Below are 13,669 nucleotides of genomic sequence, written 5' to 3' on the forward strand. Positions count from 1 at the left end.
AAGAATAAGGACAGCCACATTTCCTGAAAGATGTATTTAAGTGAGATGAGAGTTATAGGAACAGGACCAGGAACGACTTAACCTTCTAACGGGAGGGAAGGGGGTGGGAGTGAAACTATACCTTTAAAAGGGGTTACCCGGTTTTTAAGATTGATGGCCTATCCTTGGGATGGACCAAAATTATTAGATCTGTGGGGGGTCCGACACCCGAACCCCCACAGATAACCAGTACAGAGTCAGCAGGAGAGCCATACTGCTCACTTACCATATAGATTTCAGTGAAGCAGTGCTGCAGTACCTATACACCACTACAAGTGAGGAGCGGCCCCGCTACTAGTGATCTGCAGGGTCCTTGTTATCGGATAGGGTAGGCCACCAATCTTAGAAATCAGGAAAACACATTAAATTGTACATAGACAAATTTATGCTTTTTTATTCTCTTTAAGTGCTACGGTGTAATCGACAGGTGTGTGTAAACAGGTGTCAAGTTAGTCTGCAGTTTTGTGATGAAGTAGCCAATAAGATTTTATGATGAAGGATAAAAGCACTAGTACTTATTTGTAGCAAAATTTGGTTTATGTAGAAACAAGCCAGGTTTTTGCACTTGGATAGATGTTTAAATGAGATTAAGCTAAAAGCACGATGAAGCCACAGTGGGTCACATCATAAAGACCCACTTTAAAAGTGGTTAAATTTGCAACATTTGTACAATTTGCTGTATCTTTTACTCAACAGCTTTTTGTAAACCAGGAAGGAAAAAAAAATAAAAAAAAATAAAAATAACTAGTACTACAAATAGTTTTGCTCCATGTTGAGCGAACGGAGGAAGGTAAACAGGGAAAGGGGGCAAAGGTGACATTGCTATACAGAGTAATCTGACATACTTACATCTTAGCTCATTGTACAGGGCACAGCCAAAATCAAGGCACAAAGCTCTTCTACAAGTTATTTTTTTTTTTTTCAATAAAGTTGTACAAAATAATACATTTTACATTCTGTACAAAGAATAATCCAGCAGTAAAATAAAAACAAAACAAAACAAAAAAAATGAAAGAAAGTGAAGGGTGTTGTACAGAAGGAAAGGGAGTGATCATGTTTGTGAGGACAGAGGTCTAACATTCTGCTCAGGATTGAAGATTTAAAGATCACACAAGGTTGTTTAAAGGACAAAGTGGGTAGAGAGGGAAAAAAAATAAAATAAAAAAAAAATAAAGCGTGGCTAACTCAGCACAAATGTCCAGATTTTTTTTGTTTTTTTAAATAAATACGTCGATATGTTGAAAGTCATATCCAAGTATTTATTATTTTTTCTAAAAATAAAAAAAGGAAAAAAAAAAAATAAATGGCACCCTTGTTAAAGGCATAAAATCTCTTGCCACTTGCCCTCCCAGTGATGGCAGAGAGCCTCCCAGCTCTGTAATATCAAGACACAATATTACAGTCAAGAGTCAAGTGTCCTTTCTCAGTTGGCGGTCAGCAATGCAGTGAAGGAATACAAAGTTGATATAATGGGTGAAGATCAGGAGAATAGAATTAGGCCGTATTGAGGGATGGAAACAATCAGTACAGTCTCCAGCCTACTGCACAGACCTCTTCCAGACACATGTGTATACATTATATGAAGTCAAAATCCTCCACACGCACTGCATTTAACATTGGCATTTTTAAAGGGGTGGGGCATCAGGGTTAAGTACGGGAGTCCATAAGTCAAAGGTTCATTTGGCGCCAGCCCGTGCTGTTTCAGGGCAGAGTGGGGTAAGGGGCAGCAAGCTAACAGTTCCACAAATTGTCCGACAGCAAGGAACCAAAAAAAAAAAAAAAAATTAAACCAAAAAACAAAAATAAAAAAACAAAAACAGGTGCAAGCCGGAGAAGGGGAGATTGCACACAGTTTTCCATCCCTTCATGGGTGGATTATTTCCCCACCCCTTTTGTTTTTATGGTTGTATGTGGGGGGATCTTTGTAGTTTAATTTTTACTGAATTAAGAGTCCAGGGAAAAAACAAAATGGGGTGGGAAAAAAAAAAAAAGAAAAAAAAAAGGGGGAACAGAATTTTCTTTTAGATTATCTCCATCACAACAGTTCGTACTGACGGAGGTGCATCCTTTGGATAATGTCCCGACAATCATTAAAAACCCTTCGAATATTTTCTGTATCAACTGCACACGTGAAGTGAGGATAACAGTAGTGCCGCCCATCCCCGCTTGCTGTACTGATTCTCTGTAGAGGGAAAACAAAAAAAACAAAATAAACATTTAAATCAGAATAATTTAGGTTTATAAACATGTACACAAAACACACTACCATACCTATATTAACTGTTTAGAAACTATATTTCACACTTGAAATATAATCCTAAGCACCTATGTGAAGGAAGATACACAAAACTGCACCAATCCAATTATGGTCCAAGATCAGTAACTCAGTCTCATAAGTGAATGGAGCATGTTGAGAGTTGTAGTTTCACAACAGCTGGAATGCCAAAGGCTGCTGACCTCTGAGTCAGTCCTTCAATTTAAAAACTAAAACCTGTTGCACTTAACAGGGGACTTTCAACACCCCCCCCCCCCAAAAAAAACAAAAAAAAAACACCTCATTAAAAATATCCTTTACTGTAGCCAGTTAAAAATGATCATTCCCTTCTATATAAAAATAAAAATCTGAGAACCCCAGGTTTTCATAGAAGGGAATAATAGTAAATAATAGCAGTGCACCAGCATCCCATCACGGCATTCCGGGCCGGAGCTGTGGCAAAATGGGGCAGCTCGCTTCTTTTTTTCCGCTACCTTCCATTGAAGTCAATGGGAGCAGTGGATTTTGAGGCGGATTTTGCGTCAAAATCTGCTGACAACTTGCCCCGTGTGAACTAGCCCTTAGGTTTGACTTCATGGGGCTTTTATTATAGTATTCAGTGCCAGTGTTCAATGGCGACACGCAGGTTCTCTGCACAACACAATATTAACATTATCAGCACTTACCTGTCACGTTCAATACAGCTCAGGATATAAAACTTTACTTGAATCAGTGTTGGTACGGTCTTGTAGTATCGCTTATATAGTACTGTATAACCTTGAGCATGTAGTCTATTACGGTTATTGCAAAATTTAGTGTGTTCTCTTATTTTGGCAGATTATATGCTATGCTTTTAAAACGGTTAGGTATGTAGGATTGAATAATTAAAAAAAATTATATGTACATACATTATATATATATATATATATATATATATATATATATATATATATATATATATATATATATATATACACACACACACACACACACTTGTAGTGCATAAATCTAGAAGAGAAAACAGATTGATAACTTACAAGAAATTCATCTCTAATAAAATACTTGGCCCTTGTGACTCTCGGGTCCTCCCCGGGTTCTGGAATTGCTGAAATAATAGAAGACAGAAAATCTGCTTACCAAAAGTACAGTTAGCAAATATCTGGGCAGCGTCAAGTACAGAATATGGCAATTGAATTAATGCATTACAAAAGGGTGCCAAGAAATCACATACCATCATCTGGGGTGGTGTATCGACCAAAATCTGGAAAGTAGTCCTCAATTTTCGATTTTCCAGCCAAAACTTTCTCTGCAAGTAGATCTTGTTTATTCAAGAAGAGAATGACTGAAATGGTCCGTAGCCACCTGTAGAGAGATGGACATAAAGGAGACTATTTTGAGAGTCTACAGATACGGCCTTCTAGACAAGAAACATTATGGTAAGACCTATAACAAAATCAGTTAGCCACCTTGCAGATGACCGTATGAATGGTCAATGTGCTATCCGGGTTTTTCCCCAGATAGCACACGGACATTCTTTCATTTCTATGGGCCCCTAAACATAACTGTGAAATACATGGCACTGTACTCGGGCCAACAGTCTGGGCCACAAAATATGGAACAGGTTCTATTCCTGTCCAATTTTGCAGCCCCTTTTCATTGAATAAAAGGGGTGCACGTAGACGATATCCATGTGTTCCCTATGTGCCTCCCATGCTGTTCATTTACGGCAGCTGGTTAGTACACGGTTGTGTGTAACTGGCTTTATGATGTGCAGGGTCCCGTTAGTAGTTCTTAAGGCTATATCTATACTTTGTGACAGCAAGTCTCAAGGCCAAATACAACTGTGACTTGCTGTCAAGCAACTATGTAGAAGCTGCAGTTTGGTTAGCAAAATAAATAAATAAAAAAAATAAAGCCAAGATGGAGTTATGCATGCTTCTGTGCAGATCTAGGCTAAAAGAAGTTGACTTTTTAACCCTTTTAACAAACTTCCTAGTGAAAGCTGTGGTTGGCCACGTATTGGAATATTGTACAGCAGTGACCGGGCCAACCAGGTTAGGCTGCATCTACTAGGCCCATTCTTTAGTAGCACCTTTGAAGTCTGGCAGATTAAAAGGGGTCAAAAGCAATTTGTCCATAAAGAACACTTAAAATGTTTACATTGACAAGCTCCTTTAAGTATAAAGCAGACACCTAGGAAAAGGTAGTCATCTGGTTCATACAATACCTATTGTTCCAGATGCTCTTGAAGAGGTTTAGTGCTTCCTGGAGTCTATTGGTCTGATTGTCCTCCCGGATCACCATATTATAGCTGCTGCTGGCAACCACGAATATAATCGCAGTTACATCTAATTTATTAAAAAAAAAAAAAAAAAAAAAAAAAAAAAAAAAGTTTGTTAGCACAGGGACAGAAATTGCCAGAGCATTAAAGGGGGTAAATTGCTGATCATGGTTGTGCGACCCATGCTGATCAGGAAAATAGAGGACTTTTGGCCCTCATTCTAAATGGAATATCATAAGTAGACAAAGTACAATACTGATTGCCCAATCACTTTCATTGTCAAACCTTCACTTACCTGTAAGTTATTCACTATCCTATGGATAGAGGGTAGTTTGCTCTGATGAGAAATCCCCTTTAGGCTGGGCATCAACATGGTGTAAACTCTGCATTAAAAAATGCAGCGTTTTACAGTCACTGTGTAGTGGATGGTCTTCTAGCGAATCCCATCCCCACACTGCGGTAAAATACAGGCAGCGGACACGCTGTGATTTCTAAAGCAGTTGCAGTTTTGGAAATCACGGCAAGTCAATTATATCTATGGAAATGCTGGCGGTTTCCCTATAGATATAATTGATGAAGAAGGTCTGCAGAGGAAACCTGTGAAAAGCGCTGCGGGAAAAATTGCGATGCGGTGCTGCCATGGTTTTTCCCACAGAGCTTTTTTGTTGCGAGACACTACGTGGGGCCTTAGCAAACCTTCTGCACCTTGGACCATTAGTTCTACTTTGACCATAGTAATTGTAGATTGGTTGTAGGGACATGGAAACAGAACAAAATAAAATGCATAACTAGCAAGTGAGGTGAAATCATTCTACGTCTACAGGTGTTATTGTAGGTTAGGGCCACAACGAAACAGTTGCAGCAAAGTTGTGGTTGAAATACAATTCAATCACTTTGTGTAGGGTAGCACGTGACTAACTGTGCAAGACACAAAATCTGTAATCCTCCTAGCTTCTCAAATCCATGACCTTTTCTCAAGAGAGATTTTTTTTTTGTATTGATATTTTATCATACTTTAGGAAATTAAGCAAGGCATTTTTAATCTTACCATTAAAGCACTGGATCCATTTTCTGCGTTCATCACGTTGTCCGCCAACATCAAACATGCTAAAAGAAAGATACAAACTTAAAGCATTGGCAAACATTAATACTAGTTACCAATTGATGCAGACAATCTCAGCAGTCTCTTAGGAAGCTTTAAAGATGTTGTCCAGGCTTTACTGCTGAGGCCAATCAGGTAGAGTCCCTAACCTGTGACATCACAGGTCATCTCAAGCCCTTCACTGAGGCAGCGGATTGTATCAGCGGTTGCATGTGGCTAGGACTTCCGCCACACGTCATCACGGGACCCAGAAAACCGGACCACCTGCCTATTTAATACATAAACTGGTTGTCCATTTTTGCCTGGACAACCCCTTTAAGACAAAATTCACATCTCCATTTGTTACCAGGTTTTCTGTTCCATCCAAAGAGGAGAAAAAATAAAAAATAAGAACGTTATCCATTTGTACCCTTTCATGGGTTGATACATTCCCCCCCCCCCCACACCAGATCAATTGACTGACAAAACCAGAAATTTCTATTCTTCTCAAACTTCAGCAAGTGTACATTGATACCACTAATTCACTGTTACATTTATGTTTTTACAGTATAAATAGTATCTGTCAGTGGGCAGACAAAAAACCCCCAAAAACTGCTAATTTTTTTTTTTAATACATTACATTCCTTGTATAATGAATGTGAATGGATTGTGCATGCATTTGGAACAATTTTTCTTTTACACTCAAACATTCAAACCCCAGAGTATAGATGGAGGCCCAGGTAAGGAGAGTTTAAAACAAAACAAAAAAAAATAAATTATACTCACCTTGCCTCTGCAGTCACATGGGGCGCGCTTTGACACAGTGTGCACCACATGATCGCATAGTCCCAATCACAGGGCTCAGCATTCTCCCTAGGGCATGCATCATCATCATCCAGGAGCTTGGAAAAAGCCAAAAGATGTCTGGCTACCAAACGCCCAGGAGAGGTGAATCAAGGGGAGTATAACTTAGTTTTACTCATACCCCAGGCCTCCCCCACTTATACTCTGTGGTCTGAGGGGAAAGAGTGTAATAGCATTTTTGATTCATGCTGAAGTGCCCGAAATAAACTTGGGGAGGGTGATACGCACAATTATTTGTCAAAACTTAATCTTGTGAGGTTCACCCATCTCTACAAACTAGTATTTAGAGCATCATATGGGATGATATGGCCCTGTTCGACTATTTATTTATTTATTTATTTTTAAAAAAACAATGTTAAAAACAGATACATATATCAATTTTTACCATTCAAATACAAATCTGTTAAATGAATATGCTGAACAGACATCAGAAATGTGATATGAATGTAACCTAAGCCTAATGTCTTCCTTTTCTCTTGCACTTCCTGCTCACTAGACATGGAGTCGTCTGCAGTCAATCTTAAGACAGAATAGCGATTTTTCAGTGAAAGTTCTTTTAAGAAAGGGGGAGCAGGGAAACTATCTATTAAGAGCAGAAAGAGGCAATATATTACACATTACTATTGCCTGTACTATTCATTTAGACAAACTTTATTAATTGTATATTTAAATTGTGATTTAAAGGGCCACATAAAAACGCCAATGCAGCACGGATTTCTATTACTTACTGAAAATTCACTTTGTCAACCTGAAACTTGGTTTCAAATATTCCTGATGTCAGGACTCTGCAACGTAGTAAATCCTACAGCAAGAAGAAAGTACAGATTAGTTGGTTTTTTTTTTTTCTCTTTGTAGGTCTAGCCTAAAGAATTTTTGCCATTAAAGCTCTTCAAAAATTGTGGTAAAGTAATGTGTTGGGATGGAGACACCCGCATACTTTGGTTGCTTTTTGGTAAAGTAAATTTAAAAAAAAAAAAAAAAAAATCAGTCAAAATACCATCCATCCCAGCCAATAGCTACCTAAACAATACGCAAGCCAATACATAATGTACACACTTACCTGATCAGTTGGTGTATAGTCATTCTGTTGCACAATGTCAATTTTATCTAGAAAACTGAAAGATAGGGAGAAAAAAAAAAAAAAAGTTAAAATAAACCCATACTATATAGACAAAACCTCAAGACTGACTTCTTTCTATCCCATCATATTAACCATTCATGCGGCAGAATAAACTGTGTATATACATAAGCTAACAGATATGCTGCTAAAAAGAATACATTGACAAGTACAGCCCGATTCAGACCTTCCAACTCCACAGTCCTGCGCATAGAAATAACATCTAAATCACTGTAGTAATTTGCAGCAAAAAGTCACAACAAATACAAGGTTTTCACTTTCACAATGGCATACAAAGTAACTGAAGAACAAGTAGTAGAAGAGCTTCGGCTATTACTTTAAAAGGCCAATTTTCAGCTTTGGGTGCAAATACTTAACCTGTCAATCACTGTAAAGTGAGTCTCTGGGCATGTTCGCATACAGGGTGGAGTTCTTCATGACCTCCATCTTTGCCAAATAACTTTTGGGTGGAAGCCTCCTTTATCTAATGATCACTATTGACAGCTGATAATGGCTTCCCACTCCAGCTGCACAAACAAGACTGTGTGAACAACAACTTACCAGGACTCAGTGCAGCCAGGCAATCTTTTGAGAGATGCAATATGGCAAACCACCACTGTTCAGGTGTACTAATCTTAAAAAGGTCCCGTCAGCTCTTCTGACTTTTCCATTTTAGTCTAGGGCTATATGACGAGTTTTGCAGTACAGAGCTACCTTCAACACTGCTATGGGGGCATTCACAATAGCACTGTTAATACCCGCTGCTTCTTCAAATCATAGGATGAGAGCAACAGACATTAAGCTGCTGCAGAGAACAATAAGACTGATTCTGTGTCCGTTTCCATTGACAATGTAAACATGGTGGACACCATTACATCACATTTGTAACACATGATAAAGTTGTGCATGTAGGACTTTATGTTCATCTTCCATTACAAAGTAATGTAATATAGTGTCCGCCATGTTTTCATTAGTGTCAATGGGAACAGACAGTCTGACCTTTCTCTGCGACAGTTTAATGTCCATTGCTGTCATCCTATAACGGAAGACAGCAGCGGACATTAACAGTAGTGTGAACGCCCCTAACACTATTGAAAACAATCACACTACGGTAGCACAACTAGATGCTGCTTGTTATAAGCACACGCTGCTGCTTCTTTGGTTCCCTCTCCGTATAATCACCTAATGTATCCAGGGCTGGTAAGGAGTTTCCTGATTCTTACCAACTGTCCCTGTACAAGGTTACTTTAGCAGGCATAGCTACTGAGCATGTGCGACCAAGAGCCCAGAAATCATAAGATGGAAATTCAAGCAATACCTAGACAAATGCAAGCATAATTTTTAATTTAAAAATTCCAGCTTAACACAAACTTTGTGGTCTAACAGTTACATACACTACAGAAGATCAGAATTTTTTTTTTTTTTTAAATTATAGTCACTATTGTGCGCAAGCACAGATGAATCTTTAAGCCTGTACAGTTGGGGCAGCACAGTGGCTCAGTGGTTAGCATTGCAGTGTTGGAGTCCTGGGTTCAAATCCCGCCCAGGACAACATCTGCAAGGAGTTTGTATGTTCTCCCCGTGTTTGCGTGGGTTTCCTCCGGGTACTCCGGTTTCCTCCCACACATCAAAGACATACTGATAGGGAATTTAGATTGTGAGCCCTATATGGGACAGTGACTGTCAATGTTTGTAAAGCGCTGCGGAATATGATGGCGCTATATAAGCAAGCATAATAAATAAATAAATGGAGCAGCAGTTGAGTCACGTGCTCAACTGTGCTCGCACTGCCTCTACGTGATCATAAGGCAGTAGTGACAGAGTGGCAAAAAGGGGCAATAGCGTATGGCTGTGCCCATGGCCATATACGTTGAGTGAAGTTACTGGATTTGTTGGAGTTTCGCAGCGGACTGTTTAACGTGTCTACAAGCAGTGGTATAATACACGTGGCGAAGGGACAACAAAATTGTGGTCAGAAAAAGATCCTAACTGTGACGGACCGGAGAAGAGTTTCACGGCTTGTGGATCAAAATTACAATCAAAGGGAGAACATTTGTATATGTACTTGAAAACTAGATGTCTGCACACAAAAGGAATATCCTTTTACCAAAGCACCCTTTACTCTGATAATGGGCGGCACCCTATCTGTTCACAAAACTAGAAGTTTTGCATTCATATGACTGGATGTAGCGCACATTCCTCCCACACTGAGGCAGAGGGGCAAAGCTATCTGGAGTTTAAGTCACCGCAGCTTCGAGCGATAGCAATAGAGCACCTAGACGGAGGAACCCAACTAAGTGTGCATCACCTGTCCGAACCAGGACCTTACAAAAAGTTTCAAGGCGAGTCGAGGAAGCACAAAGATCAGTGTGAGAATGGAGGCGAATAGTGAAGGGGAGTCAGATTTGTTATCTGAAGTTGGACTAGTTTGAGAGGATAATCTAACTTTCCCAGTGTTACATTACAAATGGTCCAGAAATAGCTGCCCGCGCCCTGGCCTCCAGCTCTGTTGTCATGACAATGGGGCCATATTACTATAAATAGCTCGTCAGCACGAAACCTTGTGAGAGATCTCTGGAGCGGGGCCAGGCGGCAGAACAAAGACACACCATTGAACTGCTCCCTCCACCCCTTCACCAAAACCCACAATTCACTCTTTATACTGTGGAAATGCTAGCAGCAGCTTCCACATCATTCACTTGTGGGATGGGACCCCTCGCACCAGCTCCTGCAACAAGGATTTTGAGCAGTCAGCAGTTTTAAAGTGGCAATTCACTTACGGTAACTTTTTTTGCTGTGAAAACACAGTAGTTTAGGTAAACCCCATAAACAAGTCTACACATCCACAGCAGATGCCAAGGGTCACCACTGTGTGTCACAGTGTCTACTTAGAAGACCTCTTATAATGGGGGAGCCATTCTCTAGGTCAGACCATCATAGGAAGAGCTTTAAGGGAAATGTGGGCATTTGGTTGCTATAGGCAACACTGAATTTTCACTTAAGCATGAGACCCATTATGTAACCTGTTTTACGCTCACATTTCCAGAGATTGTATACACACAGGTAAATGTTGCATGGCATGCAAAAGGTGGTTACAGATGTATATAAAGACTGAAAATGTGTCAACGGGCTCTCTTTGTAAAACAAAAACTGATAACCAATCACCGAGCCGCTTTCAGTTTGTATGATGCTGCTGAAAAATATAAGCTGCATTGTTGTTGGTTGCTGGGGGCAATTAAGTTTTGTTTACAGAAAGACAGTTTAGTAATTCTGTCCCATTGAGAAAGAAAAAGGTTAATTTTTTTTTTTATTATTTAATAATTTCGCCATTCAACAAGCCTCACCCTTTAAAATGCTCTCCCCAGTGGACCCCCACAGTATATATAATGCTTTACAGTGGCCCCCACATAGTAATTGTGACATGGGTGTAATATGTGTCATATATATATATATATATATATATATATATATATATATATATATATATATATATATATATATATATATATATATATATATCTGTCCAAGTGACGCAGAACCTCGTGTGGACCAGCCCGATATTGGCCACATGACTCAGTTGTGGACCAGGAAACATTAAGAAATGCAGCCACCAGTAAGACATTTATTACTACAATTTGCATTAAGCAATTCTAACAGGCCAGAGGATTTATAGAGGGAGTTCTACTTTAAAAGGGAGCCTGTCTGGTTCAGTCCAAAAAGGTGAAGTATGTGTGGGCTTTTACTAGGAGCACAAACATCTGTAATTACAGGCCCATGTAGCAATACAGAGAATCCTCTTTTTATGGGTACTATATGTAAATTAGCCAAGTGCACTGGGGGTGGGGTTTGATTTTCCAGATTTACCTACACATAGTTGACACCAGGGCAAGGATCTCCGATAGCTCTCCTTCTCACACTTGGGGTGAAGCTATCAGTCACTGACAGTGCTGCCCAGTGCTGTCATGGTCTCATACATGGGATGGGAGTTGTCCTTCTGCATGGAGCTCACCATGGACAGTATCCTTCTATCACCCACCACCTGTACTGGGCCTAGGGGGCTCCCCAGGACAGAGCCGTCCCTTCTAACCAGCCTGTCAAGTCTATTTCTGTCCCTGGCTGGTATGCTACTCCCCCAGCAGGTCACTCTGAAGAATATGGCTGAAGCTACCACAGAGTTTGTGGGCAAAAGGTATCTACTACTATTAAAAGGCCCTACATGGCATGGTTATTGGCTTAGCAGCCATTTTGGATCTGACAGACTTCCTTTAAAGGATCAATATGTTAGACTAAATTACAAACAAACCAACCCCAAAAAGACCATCACTGAGGCCTGTGGTTAAGGCAGGCCACCACCGCAGCCAAACAGCCCCAAAAAACATGACCGTACAGGTGTAGCAGCTATTACATGGCAGCTGATGCAGGAATGAAGGGGGTAAGAGTTATTTATTTTTTAAATCTTAGTCCAATACATTGCTGCATTAAAGCTGCACAGAAGGATGACAAGCCCTCTAACTATAGGCTAGAAGACAGATCTGCTTTATAGCCACACTGATCTTCTGTCTTCTCTTCCTAGAGTTTCCCACCACATGCACATACAATGACATGAGTAAAGTCTGAGTAAGCAATGTACAGATCCCATGGCTGGCTGCTCTGGATATCTGAAAATGACCAGGCTTTTACACGCTATGGACCAAGATTTTTAAAATAAATATTTTACCTTTATTATACCTGCAATCTGTAAGAGGGCCTGCCCGGCTGCCCCAGATAAGAATGACACTAGAACCTATAAACCTAGTGCTAATTTTCACGGTGGGTGGGGGACTAACACAAGCTTTACCCTGCAAGGTCTGTCTGATGAATTCCTCAGCGGGGCCCCATGTCCTTGCAGGCAAATTCAGTAAACAGTTGCTGCAAAGAGTGCATGTAGGCTTTCCCTCCATCTTCTCTCCTCACAAGTTGTGTCCAGGAGCTCTGGATTGTAAAGTAAGTGCAAACCTCAAATTCACCATACGTAAAATTATAGTGCGTGCCTCTGGGAGGGCCAGAGATGACAGTATGTAGTCACATCCATGCTGGACACCACAAAGATGGAGCAGAAAACATTAACAAGGTAAATCCATGAGAATTGGAAGTAGTCAATATAGTCTGGAATAGACTGCACATAGTGGCCCACAGACAGGTCTTACATATAACTAAAAACTGTGTCTGGCTCTTAAACCTGCCAATCTCCATGACAGATTACTATTTATTCTATATACTGTGTAAGTGTAAAGTGAGCAGAGAAGAAGAAAAGCTGTGTGAAAGCCTCTGGTGGTGATGGCTGAGGACAGAGCATGTAATAGCTGGGGAAGACACTGCACATTCAATGCCATGAGAGTCATTTTGATGCCATTTCCCCTCCACAGAACGTCCGGCGGCGAGCAGGAGAGGAACCACCCTTTCATGTGCCCTCCTCCATGACCCAGGGCCCAGCCTCCACCACTCCCCCCACCCTCCATCGCTGCAGCCAGGCTATAAATAGCTCTGCTGCTCCTAGTTTACACAAGCAGTTTGGAAGGAGGGGCCCTGTCTCAGCGGATGGGAAGCTCACATTTACCAGTCTCACAATCTAAGAACCCACTACAGTGGTCAAGTGCTTCTCATGTCCCAGAAACACCACCACTTCCCACTTAACCAGTCTACATGCATCTTGAGACATCAGGGCTGCTGAGGGGGAATGGGATCGGTTTCCAATTAAATCCAGTAAAAAGGTTACCCCAAACCAATAAAAAGTAACATCCTACAAGCAACAGCTTAAAGCATAGCAGCACACCCTACAAAGAATACACCATCTAATCATCAAAACTGCACTGTGTGAACAAAGCCTAATATGCGGTATAAAGCATGAGTACTTTTCTTCGCCATAGCATTTGGGATTACAACAGGAGGTTATTAAGTGTAGAGGCAACACAAAAATGTAGAAAGCAGTCAGTCCACATACACCCCCACCCCCCACTATAGGTTTACACCATTGTACACCCCTCTCGAAGTAAT

The 13,669-nt window shown here is 40.5% G+C and overlaps 1 protein-coding gene across 1 annotated transcript in view; it reads right to left on the reverse strand.

The window, feature by feature from the left end:
- Window positions 1–471: 471 nt before the first annotated feature.
- GNAS (GNAS complex locus) overlaps window positions 472–13,669 on the reverse strand; it is a 52,244-nt gene continuing 39,046 nt past the window's right edge. Inside the window, exons 6-12 of the mRNA XM_075277041.1 lie at window positions 7,580–7,634; window positions 7,248–7,321; window positions 5,623–5,681; window positions 4,521–4,641; window positions 3,525–3,655; window positions 3,331–3,398; window positions 472–2,221 (exon numbers count right to left, since the gene is read on the reverse strand). Of these exons, the coding sequence (XP_075133142.1) occupies window positions 2,075–2,221; window positions 3,331–3,398; window positions 3,525–3,655; window positions 4,521–4,641; window positions 5,623–5,681; window positions 7,248–7,321; window positions 7,580–7,634 (655 nt within the window). The 3' untranslated portion in view covers window positions 472–2,074. The remainder of the gene's footprint in view (window positions 2,222–3,330; window positions 3,399–3,524; window positions 3,656–4,520; window positions 4,642–5,622; window positions 5,682–7,247; window positions 7,322–7,579; window positions 7,635–13,669) is intronic.

This window comes from Leptodactylus fuscus, chromosome 6, assembly GCF_031893055.1.
Source record: "Leptodactylus fuscus isolate aLepFus1 chromosome 6, aLepFus1.hap2, whole genome shotgun sequence".
Taxonomy (NCBI): domain Eukaryota; kingdom Metazoa; phylum Chordata; class Amphibia; order Anura; family Leptodactylidae; genus Leptodactylus; species Leptodactylus fuscus.